This window comes from Cardiocondyla obscurior, linkage group LG26 (genome assembly GCF_019399895.1).
Source record: "Cardiocondyla obscurior isolate alpha-2009 linkage group LG26, Cobs3.1, whole genome shotgun sequence".
Taxonomy (NCBI): Eukaryota; Metazoa; Arthropoda; class Insecta; order Hymenoptera; family Formicidae; genus Cardiocondyla; species Cardiocondyla obscurior.
In genome coordinates this window covers 183,255-196,292 of record NC_091889.1, presented here as the reverse complement: position 1 = coordinate 196,292, position 13,038 = coordinate 183,255, and the positions used below count along the sequence as shown (strand labels likewise).

At 33.8% G+C, this 13,038-nt stretch overlaps 3 protein-coding genes across 4 annotated transcripts; 2 read left to right on the top strand and 1 right to left on the bottom strand.

The window, feature by feature from the left end:
• The first annotated feature begins 446 nt into the window (after positions 1 to 446).
• On the top strand, positions 447 to 7,050 carry Nos (Nitric oxide synthase). The gene is made up of 14 exons (XM_070672775.1): positions 447 to 629; positions 1,142 to 1,278; positions 1,373 to 1,535; positions 1,643 to 1,734; positions 1,795 to 1,936; positions 2,041 to 2,180; positions 2,288 to 3,897; positions 3,967 to 4,136; positions 4,394 to 4,604; positions 4,737 to 4,824; positions 4,902 to 5,026; positions 5,124 to 5,269; positions 5,598 to 5,789; positions 5,899 to 7,050. Exons 1-14 carry the CDS (start codon positions 525 to 527, stop codon positions 6,004 to 6,006), a joined length of 3,429 nt encoding a protein of 1,142 aa, XP_070528876.1. The 5' UTR covers positions 447 to 524; the 3' UTR covers positions 6,007 to 7,050.
• Sdhb (Succinate dehydrogenase, subunit B (iron-sulfur)) lies at positions 6,097 to 8,310 on the bottom strand. The gene is made up of 7 exons (XM_070672831.1): positions 8,158 to 8,310; positions 7,546 to 7,676; positions 7,315 to 7,458; positions 7,052 to 7,247; positions 6,846 to 6,947; positions 6,483 to 6,605; positions 6,097 to 6,378 (listed from the first exon to the last, which is right to left on the bottom strand). The coding sequence occupies exons 1-7, from the start codon at positions 8,230 to 8,232 to the stop codon at positions 6,280 to 6,282; spliced, it is 870 nt and encodes a 289-aa protein (XP_070528932.1). The 5' UTR covers positions 8,233 to 8,310; the 3' UTR covers positions 6,097 to 6,279.
• A 271-nt stretch (positions 8,311 to 8,581) lies between these two features.
• LOC139112045 (SAP30-binding protein) lies at positions 8,582 to 13,012 on the top strand. Of its 2 annotated transcripts, XR_011547313.1 has the most exons (3): positions 8,582 to 8,748; positions 9,215 to 9,354; positions 9,428 to 9,569. XR_011547313.1 is itself a non-coding variant. In XM_070672828.1 (2 exons), the coding sequence occupies exon 2, from the start codon at positions 9,414 to 9,416 to the stop codon at positions 10,584 to 10,586; it is 1,173 nt and encodes a 390-aa protein (XP_070528929.1). In that variant the 5' UTR covers positions 8,586 to 8,748; positions 9,215 to 9,413; the 3' UTR covers positions 10,587 to 13,012. The 2 variants fall into 2 exon arrangements, 1 of the variants encoding a protein (XP_070528929.1); XM_070672828.1 differs by having other exon boundaries at positions 8,586 to 8,748; positions 9,215 to 13,012.
• Positions 13,013 to 13,038: the final 26 nt, after the last annotated feature.

Here is a 13,038-nt window from a genome sequence, read left to right as displayed (position 1 = left end):
CTCGCTTTCACTTTCCTGTATGTACAATCATCAAATTCATATTAGGTGAGTTATAGCATTCAAAGAAATATACATATATTTTTTTATTAATTTACGATACTGTGAAAATATATTAAAATAATTTATTTAAAACATATTCAAATATTTTGCTTTTAATTACTTGGCAATGACAATTAAGTAATTCTATATTATAATATTATATTTTAATTATTTTTATTGCTTTTACTATTATTTTATCATTATTGTTATTATTAAAATACTATCATTAATGTTTAAATAATTTATCGGATCACAAATCCACGAATTTGTCATAATATTTCATTTTAGCGTAAAAAGTCCTGCCCATTGATTGATCCCGAGGACGACCAGAATGGATCAATGTTGCGCATGCTGGCGCATGTGAGATAACGACACGTGAGATGCTGCGTTATATCATCTCTGCGCCGTCTTCTCGTCCTCTCCACATTATCGTTGCGCTTGTTGCGTTCAGTGTAAGACAGGACAGTTAAGTATTAACAAACAAGATGAAAGACCACGACGGAGCGCCTCATCAGAGGAAGCCAACAAAACTCAGGAATCTTGCGGATAAAACGGAGGCATTTGATTCCTTGCACATGAGAAATGCTGAGGTATTTTAGAAAAACTTTTTTAATATTGGCAGCGTATAATTAAAGAAATTAAGAATAAAATTTGGAGCGTTATTTAAAAAATAATATACGAAATTTTTTAAAAGCTAAGAATTAATATGATACAAATTAATTTAAAAAAGTTAATTTTATTTATACTTAGATTTTAATTTGTAATATTCATTTTTTAATTTATAAATTTAATTCACGTAAGTCCCTTTCGTCATTTCTTATAATTTTACTTAAAAAAAATTATCTTGTCGTTTTTACTTCAAATTTTCTTTTTATTTTTTCTAATTAGAGAGAAACCGATTAACGCAAACATATTTATTTTATAAATTTTAATTAAAAAAAATTTTAATTTGAAATGTAAACGTATACTTTATAAATAAAAAAATGTTTTTTTGTAATTAAAACATTTTCGTCTAGTTTATGAGAAAATTATCGTTGCCTAGTGTTCTTTTCGTAGTTATATATTATACTTATAAATAAAATAATATTAAACAAATTTTTAGAAAATTCTTTGCTCGAAACAAGTCTGTCTTGGTAGCGTAATGCAATTGCCAAGTCATGGAACAGAGCCGCGCACGAAGGAAGAAATTTTGCTTCATGCAACTGACTTTTTGGAACAATATTTTACTTCCATTAGAAGGTACTAAAGTTGCTGCTATAATTCATAATCCATAATTCTTAAAAAATTTTTTTTTTTAATTTTTAACTTATTTTTACATTTAAATCGCTCGTAGATTGAATAGCGATGCTCATCGTGCACGTTTGGAAAGTGTACATAGAGAAGTGATTTCTACTGGTACATATCAATTAACGGAAACGGAGTTGGTTTTCGGTGCGAAATTAGCTTGGCGGAATGCAGCCAGATGTATTGGCCGTATTCAATGGTCAAAACTACAGGTTTGTTTTACATTGTAATTTTTTTATATTTTCGGAAAAAAAAAATTTTTATGAACTTATGAACATCCAAAAAATTATATGTATTTGTTAAACGAGTGCCCTTGCAGGTTTTTGATTGCCGTTACGTTACAACTACAAGTGGTATGTTCGAGGCTTTATGCAATCATATCAAGTACAGTACAAATAAAGGAAATATCAGGTAAAATGTAATGTTATATAAATTTATATATAAGTTTTATATTCACGCATAATTTTTCAGATCTGCGATAACAATATTTCCACAGCGCACTGATGGGAAACACGATTATAGAGTATGGAATGCGCAATTGATTAATTATGCCGGATATAAAAATCCAGATGGTACTATTCTTGGCGATCCTGCGAACGTAGAATTTACAGAGGTGAGAATTATTTATTAAACTAAAAATATGTTTATTTTTCATAAAAAAGGAACGTATAATATGTTTCGAAATTAATTTAACATAGACGTCACTTTTTTCGGTAGATTTGCATAAAATTAGGATGGAAAGGAGCGCGAACCAGATTTGACATACTGCCGTTGGTTCTATCTGCTAATGGACATGATCCAGATTATTTTGACATTCCTAGCGACTTGGTGCTCGAAGTACCTCTTAGTCATCCTACGTAAGTTTTTGTTAAATAAAATTAAGTTTTCAAAAACATCAAATTTTATATATCTAATTTTTTTAAATATTATTTTATTTGTACACCCTGCTTTGGATTTTGAACAGATACGACTGGTTTGAAAAATTGGGTCTTAAATGGTACGGCATTCCGGCTGTATCTGGAATGGTTTTTGATTGCGGAGGTTTAGTATTTACTGCGGCACCTTTTAACGGATGGTACATGAGCACTGAAATTGGCTCCAGAGATTTATGTGACGCGCAAAGATATAACATGCTCGAAACAATAGCGACGAACATGGGTCTCGATACAAGGACTTCCACGTCACTGTGGAAAGATAAAGCAATGATTGAAGCTAATTGCGCAGTATTGCACAGTTTTCAAATGAAGAACGTGACGATTGTTGATCATCATACTGCGTCAGAATCTTTCATGAAACATTATGAAAATGAGATGCGTCTGCGAAATGGCTGTCCCGCGGACTGGTTATGGATTGTGCCGCCGATATCTGGATCTGCCACGCCGGTATTTCACCAGGAAATGGCGCTTTATCATTTAAAGCCCTCTTATGATGCACAAGACCCAGCGTGGAAAACTCACGTATGGAAGAAAGGACGCGATAAAAAGGCAACTTCGAAAAAACCGAGACGAAAGTTTCATTTCAAGCAGATTGCGAGAGCCGTGAAATTTACGTCCAAGCTGTTCGGACGAGCGTTGTCGCGTCGAATAAAAGCGACGGTGCTCTTCGCTACAGAAACCGGAACGTCTCAAATGTATGCGGAAAAGTTGGGAGAATTACTGGGTCACGCTTTTCATTCACAGGTACTCTCAATGGAAGAATACGATATCAGTAACATAGAACACGAAGCTCTGCTGCTAGTGATAACTTCTACTTTCGGAAACGGTGATCCACCGGAAAATGGAGAGGCTTTCGCACAAAATTTGTACGCGATGAAAATGAATGACGCTTATTTAAATAGCGAGAATAAAATAAGTTTGGCGACTTCAAAGTCATTTATCAAAGCTAACAGTCAAACGGATATGAGCGGATCGAAAAAATTAGATCGCCTAGATTCTTTACGTGGTTCTACAACAGACTCGCAAACCGACGATACTTTTGGACCTCTCAGTAATGTTCGATTCGCTGTTTTTGCACTGGGGTCATCTGCCTATCCGAACTTTTGTGCGTTTGGCCGCTACGTTGACAATTTGTTAGGCGAATTAGGCGGAGAACGGTTGGCGCGTTTGGCCCAAGGAGACGAAATGTGTGGACAAGAGCAGACTTTCCGGAAATGGGCCGCTGATATCTTCGCAATTGCGTGTGAAACGTTTTGCTTGGACGACGACGATACGTTATTGGAAGTAGCTTTATCTCTGGGTTCTGAAGCATTATCTGCGGCCACAGTTCGTTTTGTAGAAGCTGAACCTCAACCGATTGCTAAAGCATTAAGCAAATGTCACAACAGAAATGTAACGATGTGCAATATGCTTCGAAGGACTAACTTAAGCGGCGACGAGTCTAGTGGAACAACATTGCTCCTTGAATTGGATGATATAGTGAGCATGGATATTTCTTATAAACCTGGAGATCATTTAGGTGTATTTGCATGCAATCGTGCAGACCTTGTCGAGAAAATTTTACAACGCGTGCAATCTCCTTTCGATTCGGATACACCAATCGAGTTACAAATGCAGAAACAGGCACATACTCCTAATGGTAGCTACCGCTCTTTTAAATTTGTTTTCTCTTTTATATTACAAGTAATTAATAACTGTTTTTTTACAGGCATTGTAAAAACGTGGATACCTCATGACAGATATTTACCGAATTCCTTTAGGATGCTATTAATTCGATTTTTGGATATTACCACGCCGCCTACGCCGAATCTATTAAGATATTTTGCCTCAATAGCTACAAACGTAAAAGAACGGACGCAGCTTGATCTTCTGGCTTCTGTAAATATGTACATATGTAAATGTATAAATGTAGCTGTTTATCGAAATGTAGCAAAACTTTAATATTTACACGTAAGAAAAAGTTAAGACTTTAAGTTAAAAATATTCAAAAAAATAGACGAAAAAAATATGGAAAAATTAAAAAATTAAAATTTTTTTAGAAAGCAAGCTATTGAATACATACAGCAACATTCAATACTTAAATAATTAAAAAAAAATAAAGTAAAATTTATATTAAAAAAATTTCTTTTTAATAGGATCCAGCTGCGTACGAAGATTGGAGACATTGGAAATTTCCTAATTTGGCTGAGGTTTTGGATGAATTTCCATCTGTAACTCCATATGCCCCATTGCTTCTGCTTCATTTGACACCTTTACAACCGAGATTTTACAGCATCTCGTCATCTCCGCAAGTGCATCGAGGACAGATACACTTGACAGTTGCTGTGGTGCAATATCAAACACAAAGTATTTATAAATGTCGATAATTCTATTTGTAATTCCTGTACATTAAATTTAATAGCGAATTAATATGTAATATTTTTAACTAAATATGTTTAACAAATATAATATAAAAAAATAATTTAATAAATTAAATAGATGGCTCTGGACCAGTACATTTTGGCGTTTGCTCTAATTATCTGAGGGAAATATCTGAGGGAGAATTGCTGTATGTGTTTGTGCGAAGGTAAAAAACGTTAAATTTATATTAATTAAATGTCATTTATGAATATGTTACGTTAAATAAGATTATTAATATTTAAGCGCGCCAAACTTTTATATGCCGACGGAAACTGAGGCACCAGTAATATTGGTGGGACCAGGTACTGGAATCGCTCCTTTTCGAGGTTTCTGGCATCATCGATTTGCTCAGATGAAACTTCAGCAGAGTACGAACAAATTTTTTATGTATTTTTATTTTATATTTTATAAATTATAATGTTAAAGACCCTTATAATATTATTTAAACATATTATATTTTTGTAGATAAAAAGTTTGGTAAAGTTTGGCTTTTCTTTGGTTGCCGTCAAAGAACTTTGGACTTATATAGACAGGAGAAACAAGAAATGTTGGAGGCAGGTGTTTTGGATAAAGTATTTTTAGCATTGTCCCGAGAGCCTGGCCTTAAAAAGGTACATATACTATTTTATAACTAAAATCGGGAAAAAAACTTGACGAAAAGCACAAATATTACCCGTGAAAAATTACATGTATAACACGTATATAAAAAACGGGCTACCGTCGAACGTAATCTTTTTTATACTGTCGTTAGGAGATTCAAAATATTAATTTGGGATAGAAAAATGTTGAGATAAAACAGAAGCAGTAGTAATTAAGATAATCAAAAAAGTAAAGGAACGGGCAAACCTCACATATATGTATAAAAATATAATTAAATGTATATAATTTATATATATTATAATATAGATTTAATTTTTTTTTATTTTTTATTATTATTAGACTTATGTGCAAGATTTAATTCAAGCAGAAGCGTCTCAAATTTTCACAATGGTGGTATATGAGCACGGCCACTTTTATGTTTGTGGTGATTGCACGATGGCAGAAGACGTTTACCAAACTTTAAAACAAATCATTCAAACACATGGCCAAATGACGGACAAAGAAGTTGAGGCATATATGTTAACATTAAGGGTACGTCTTTCATGTATTATTATTCTGTTTTTACCGCTTTTTTATGATATTTATGCAACAGTAAAAATCACTATGTACTTAAATTGTTTTATTGTATTAATTATTTTAGGATGAAAATCGTTATCATGAAGACATATTTGGCATAACATTACGTACTGCTGAAGTACACAATCGATCGCGTGAAACTGCAAGAATCCGAATGGCCGCCGAACCATAAAAATGTTTAATTAATAAGACAAAATCAAACCTAAATAATGTTCGTTTAAGGGATTGGTATTTGTATTAGTGGTTACTGCATATAACATAGTTCCTTATCGAAAACTTGTTTTATTTACAAGTAGTGCTTGACTAATGCTTCAATTACAGACATTTTAACTGCTATTTCGTGGATCCATATATTTACGGTCGTACGAAATATTCTGCTGATTAAATGTTGCATGTAGTAACATAAGTGTATAGAATTAATTAATTCAATCCGCTATTTCTTTAACTATGAAGATCCTGTCGCCGCAAGGTCTGGTTGTGGTTTCTGACTAACATTAGCCAATAGCTTTTTTATTTCAGCTATTGCTTTTCCAGGATTAAGACCCTATATGTATAATTAACCATTTTTTTGTCAATTATATAATTATCTTAATTTATATTACTGTATAAAAAAAAGGTCAAGCATTTCTTATTGTAAATCAAACTCACCTTTGGACAGGTACGCGTGCAATTCATAATCGTATGACAGCGATAAACTGAAAATGGATCTTTCAATTTCTCCAAACGCTCCTTTGCTTGAGTATCTCGCGAATCAATAATCCATCTATAAGCCTAATAAAAATAATAACTGTTGAAAAATATAAAAAAAGATGATATAAAGAAAAAATTCTATGAGAACTGAACACAGTTATAAGTACATGTGTTATCTCTTACATATGTGTTATTTAATTAATTTAAATATTTAATTAAAATTAATTTATACAAAATTAAATTAAAGAATTTCTCACTTACATAGAATTAATTTTTCTGCATCGCTTATCAAAATTTGATTGTTCTGTAAAATATACTTACTTGCATAAGTACTGCAGGGCCTAAATATTTATCGCCATTCCACCAATAGGATGGGCAAGAAGTGCTGCAGCAAGCACAGAGAATACATTCGTAGAGACCATCCTATATTAATAAAAAATAAATTGTACCTTTAGTAGTTTTAGATTAAAAAGATGTAAGTGTGATTAAAGCAAAAAGTTAAATAAAGTATAATTTCGCTCACTCACCAACTTTTTACGGTCTTCTACGCTTTGCAAATACTGCTGATTTCCAGTTTCTTTCGTATCCTTACGTTGCAGCCAGGGTTGTATACTGCGATACTGTGCATAGAAATTATTTAAATCTGGTACCAAGTCTTTAACGATGTACATATGGGGTAGCGGGTAAACGTCGCAAGTTGTGCTTGTATTCTTATCAATTTTGCTAAAATAAAAATACATAAGTGAATTAAATTACAAATTTATAAGTTATCAAGCATATGACATAATACCTGATACAGGCCAGGGTGTTTGTTCCTCCAATATTCATAGCACAGGATCCACAAATACCTTCACGGCAAGAACGGCGAAATGTCAATGTTGGATCAATTTCATTCTTAATTTTAATTAGTGCATCCAGTACCATTGGGCCACACCTAAAAAAAAAAAAAAAAAAAAAAAAAATAAATGTCATATAGAATCTTTAGAAATATATTGAATATAATTGACAAAATAAAACCTACGCATTTAAATCAACTTTATATTTCTGCATGCGCGGTTTTTCATCAGCTTTATCCGGATTCCAACGGTAAATTGAGAAGGTCTTAAGCTTGGCCTCAGCATTTTGAACTGATGCAGTATGCAGAGCTCTGACCTACAAAATTAAACATTACAAGATAAAAAGCATACATTAGCAGATTGCCAGTAACTTTTAATGATATTATGACTGATATTGTATGTTCCATTTAAATAGTTATAAAATAAAATTCTATAAAGTATTCATACTCAATTTGTCATCATATTCTAACAAATGTAATATCTCTTAGACAAAATTTGTCATTGACAGATTCAATCATCTAGGAAGTTATCTTTTATACCTTAAAAAAAAATAACTATTAATTGCTAATCTTAATTACTGGCACAAAGATCTTGTTATTTCCATATTCTAGTTCAAAGAAAATCTAAAAAGAAAATTAAGCAATATGTCATAATGCTCTAACAAGGCTCCTTGTCATCCAATGTTGATGAATAGCTTGTCCTGCTCCAAGTATTAAAAAAAAAAATTGCTAAATCACAGTAGGAAATTAGGGTGTCTCGATATCTTCAATAAATATTTTATTTCAAGTAATACTTACTTGGCACAACGCATTTCTGCAAACAAACGTCGTAGCCCCAACCATCTTTGAACAATTCGATATCAAAACGTTCATGATGCCCACATTATGTAACTAGATCTACCTGCTTGTGCGCCGAATGCAGATTGCTCCAACTGCAGGCAACCACCAAAGGTAATGAAGGTTGGGAAAGTCTGAAAAGTATATCGTATTAGTGACAAAATGCCAACTGCGTTAAACGATAATAAGAATCAATACAAAATAATATTAAATAATATTAAAGGAGATTAAAATTAAAAATAATTGATTAAGAAGATTAATTATGCTGTATTCGACAGTCCGCAGCATTGATTTGAGTTTCGCGCAATATCTTGCGTCATCGCTTTTAGTTAATCTTTTCCGGAGAGACTGCTATAGAGGCGCTAAAAATTGTCCCTACCTTTTTCAAGAGCGAACTTCACTGTTCACCACCCTGACACTGATGGCGGAGTAATCAGAAGTAATCTCGCTCTGTCGAATATTTATTTGCACGATCTGATAAAGAATCGGTTGCAATGTGCGAACGATCGGAGGTGAATTGAACTAGGTGATCGTGGACGTTGAAAGTTTGAGGTTAGTGAAATTTCCCCGTGAGAGGTAGTCGAGTTATCGTGACTCGGTTTAATCTTAACCTACAATTTGCTCGTTCGCTCGATCTCGACCACCGAGCAAGCAAAGACACGCGATTCCGAAGCGTCCTTGCACTTTAAACGCTGCTTTTGCTTTTCTATTAACATCGTTAATAATTTCCTCATTGACTTTAACGCCGATTATGTTACGCGCGACAAGATTTTAGAGCAGTTTGCATGCTCGACTTGAACTTGGTTTGCATTGCGAGAATTTTGAAGACAAAGAGTCTAATTAATAAGTTCATAGGATAAAACGTGATATTACGATTTACAGATAGATTTTTTTTTCTGTAGAGATTATGATATTTGCGAGATATTGTCTAAAGTGTAATATTTTATATTAATATTAAAACTATAAAACTAAGATTGTTGAATTGATATCGTGCATTGATAAATTTGTCTGATTTTAGGTTCGTAATAAAAACGACCAAAGCTCAACGCGCCCATCATTAAGGCCCGTAAATAATTTAGGTCCTCCCTGTCCCCGCGCCTAAAGCCCTTACGTGGCTGAAGAGCTGGGCGCTGGGCCAGGCCGCGCTGCGCCAGACCGGTGAGTTCCCACACAAAATATCGCTTGGTAGCAACGCGGGCACTCAAAGCCAACTAACCATGTCTGTACAAAGTGTTGCTCTGGCATCTCTCACGGCCACCTATACCGACTCGGAGGGCGAGGACGGGGTGGAAGACGAGCGCCTGCAGGAGGAGAATTCGAACACTCCCCAGGGGGCCGCCCCGCATAATGCCCAAGTCGGTCGTCAGCCCCAGGCCCGATCTGGCACCAGTCCCATATCTGGAGGCCGTTCAGCCTCGCATAGTCCCGCCGTCGGCAAGTCCGCCGGTAGTAGTAGCGACTTGCCGGAAGCGGCCACAAAGGTGCAACGATTGGTCTCTTATTTTGACGATGCGGTAGTCTCCGATGATGAGGGGGTGACCGTTGCTGCACCGCCGCCGTCGGTGCTGTCGGTGCCGTCGTCGTCATCGTCGTCGTTGATGACGACGGGCGCGGCAGTCGTCGCATCGATCGCGGAACATTCCGAGGAGAACGGTCTCCCGGCACCTACCGGCAATGTCGCCGCCACCACCGTCGCCTCTACCACCGTCGTCGCCGTCGGCGGTGGTGCTGAGCGTCGGTCACCCTCCTCGCGTTCCGGAGAATTGGTTTCAGATAATGGCGGTGAGGCGGTGGACCCTTACGGTGTGACGATACCACCGGAACCGCCCGGTCAATGTCCCGCCGAGCTACAGGACAAGATCGCGAGACTGTATAGGAAAATGGAAAGCGGCGGGCTGGACATGAACATGTTGATTCAACAACGTAAGGAGTTCCGGAATCCCTCCATTTACGAAAAACTCATTCAGTTTTGTAGCATAAACGAGCTGGGCACCAACTACCCGCCGGACAGGTTTGACCCGTTCAAGTGGAGCAAGGACTCTTATTACGAGGAACTTGCTTTAGTACAAAAGGCGGAGATGGACAAGCTCGAAAAGGCGCGCAAGGAGAAGAAGATCGAAATTGAGATTGTTTCTGGCACAGCTAAGCGGCCCAATAGTTCTTCCAGTGGTACCGAGAATGCCAAAAAACGGAAAAGTAAGTGGGACCAGGTGGCGACCAGTGGTGCTGCTGCCGCCGCTGCTGTCGCGGCTGCCGCTGCCGCTGCTGTAACCGCCAAACCCACGGTACTTCTCACGCAACCCACCTTGACAACTCTCACATCATCCGGTTCTAGCGCCAAACCCACCGTCTTATCGGCCTTTGGCTCGTTGCCAAAGAAGAGATTGTAACATATCGTGTAAATGTGTGCTATGTAAATAATGTCCACTCCTTTAAACAGCCATAAAGCTGAGAGAAAAGCACAGTCTTGTGCATTACTGGAAACTTAGATCCTTGGGTAATTATTGAAATGTTTTTTAAATAACATTTTATGTTAATAATGAACGTTCATAGAACTATGGATATAACACAATAATATGGAAAGTTCCTAACTAGTTCCTAATCACAAATTAAAAAAAGTTCAATATTCAAGAATTGGAAAATTTATAAAATTTGTTAATTGCAATTCAGCATTACAAATATTTATAAATCTTGTGAGACTAAATATGCAAAATTTAAAGAAAAGTTTTGTAATAATAATTACAAAAAATGGGTATACAAGTAACTTCGTAAATTTTCATAAAAATTTTGCTGATTCCAAGAATACAAAAAGTTCATAACGTTCTATAAATTCAGCCGACTTAAAAATCTAAGGATTTAAGAATTCAGGAATTTAGCCATCTACAAAATAGATACTGTAAATAATAAGTACCGATGTTTGAATGTAAAACATGCTTCAGGAAGAAAAATATTCAGGAATATTACATTCTCGAATTTTTAGATTTTTGTATTTTTAAATCCTTGTAAGTCATGGTCTATAGCTCGTGGGTCTTTAGATCTGTATATACAAATACTCTCTTAAATTATTATTTTAATTTTGGAATTAAACACTTGTGAATATAAGACGAATATAAAACTCTGACAATTATATTTTCAAACATAAATATATTGTAAATTACTTACAAACGTGTGTGATATATGAATAGAAGCAAAAAAATTGAAACTGAAACATGATTCTTGAATTTTCAGTTTTATCTAAATTTTGTTTTTATCATATAAGATATATTTATAAAAAATGTATCATATAACAATTTAAATAGGTTATAACTCTTTTTAAATCACATTTTATTGTTGTAATTAAGAAAAAAGTTTCAGGAGTTGTGTGATTTAAAGACCCAAATTAACGAATATAGATTAAGGATATATATCGAAGTAGCTATAAATTTATGGATTTATAATTTCAAAGATACAACTTAAACGATAGACTTGTTATAAATATATTTAAATATTACAATGAATTTTTTAATAGAAGTTGAAATTAGAAATCGAAATAGGCAATAGCTGTAAAATTACAAAAAATATAGAAGTAGAGCATAATTAAAATTTTAGGCCATTCAAGAATTTAAATAATTTTCAAAATTAGAAGCTTGAAAGTGTATATGCATTTCTGTTTATAGCGTGTATGAATGAACATAAAAATTCTTGAATATCCTACTTTTTAAATTATATTTTATTTAGTTATTATATACTTACAGTTGGAAATTGATGTTATTTTTTGGTTCGTATATATGTTTATACATATAAAGTTGAAGTTCAAGGATTTAAAAATTAGTGAACTAAAAATTCGAATAAATATCCAAAGACTTAAACAATCAAGAGTTTAAAAACGAAGTAAGAATTCCAAAAGAAAAAAAAAATGAATAAAGTACTTCAGAGATTACTTAATAATCCGTATGTAAGCAAATACGCTGTAGATAATTTATGCAGACGAAATGTTTTTTCGTCTAAACGTCCAGAAAAGCTGCCACTTGTTGAATCTCCATAATTAACAGAGATTAATAAATTTTTTAACATATTTTTTACTTATTTTTCTATAATACATGTATTTTTTTCTTTTAAATGTAAGTTACAATAGTTTTATACATAACGTTTGCACTGTAACGAATTAATATAAAAAGAAATAAAGTGACAAAAGATAAATTTGGTTTAATTTAAAAAGTTTAAATTTAAAGTGAAACTGCAAACTTTGTTTGAATCTTTGTCTGGATTCTTGCTTCGTAGAACTTTTAAATTCTTGGCTTAGAACAATTATGAAATTAGTATCTGTTTTTAGCATATACATGTATATAATTACGTGTAAATCGAATTTGACTGATCTTTCAATTAAAACCTATGTATAGATTCAGAAAAAAAATCTTGAAAGAATGGAAAAATTATTCGTTTTTGGAAAGAAAATACAGAAAAAAATTATATATTATTTTCTTATTCAAGTATCGACGGAAAAATGATAGAAGCAAATTATATTATTTAGGTATTAAGAATCATATTAGATTGATTAAAAAAATTTGTTTTTTTTCTCACGTTAAAGAAGTAATTAAAAAATGAATAAACGAATCTTTTTATTAATCTGATATGCATGATTGTTATACGTGTAAATGACAAGTGTAAAGCGCGATATCGCATATAATTGATTTGTTAAGACAAAATAGACGGGTCAGTAATTTATAAACGCGACATATGTATACTTATGTATACTGATTTTTGAGCAAAGTAGACTCGTCAGTAACTAACATTAAGTTTCAATGTGCGATGAGAAAAATAGAGAATTTGTAATTTATGTACGTTAATAATGGTAAAAAATCA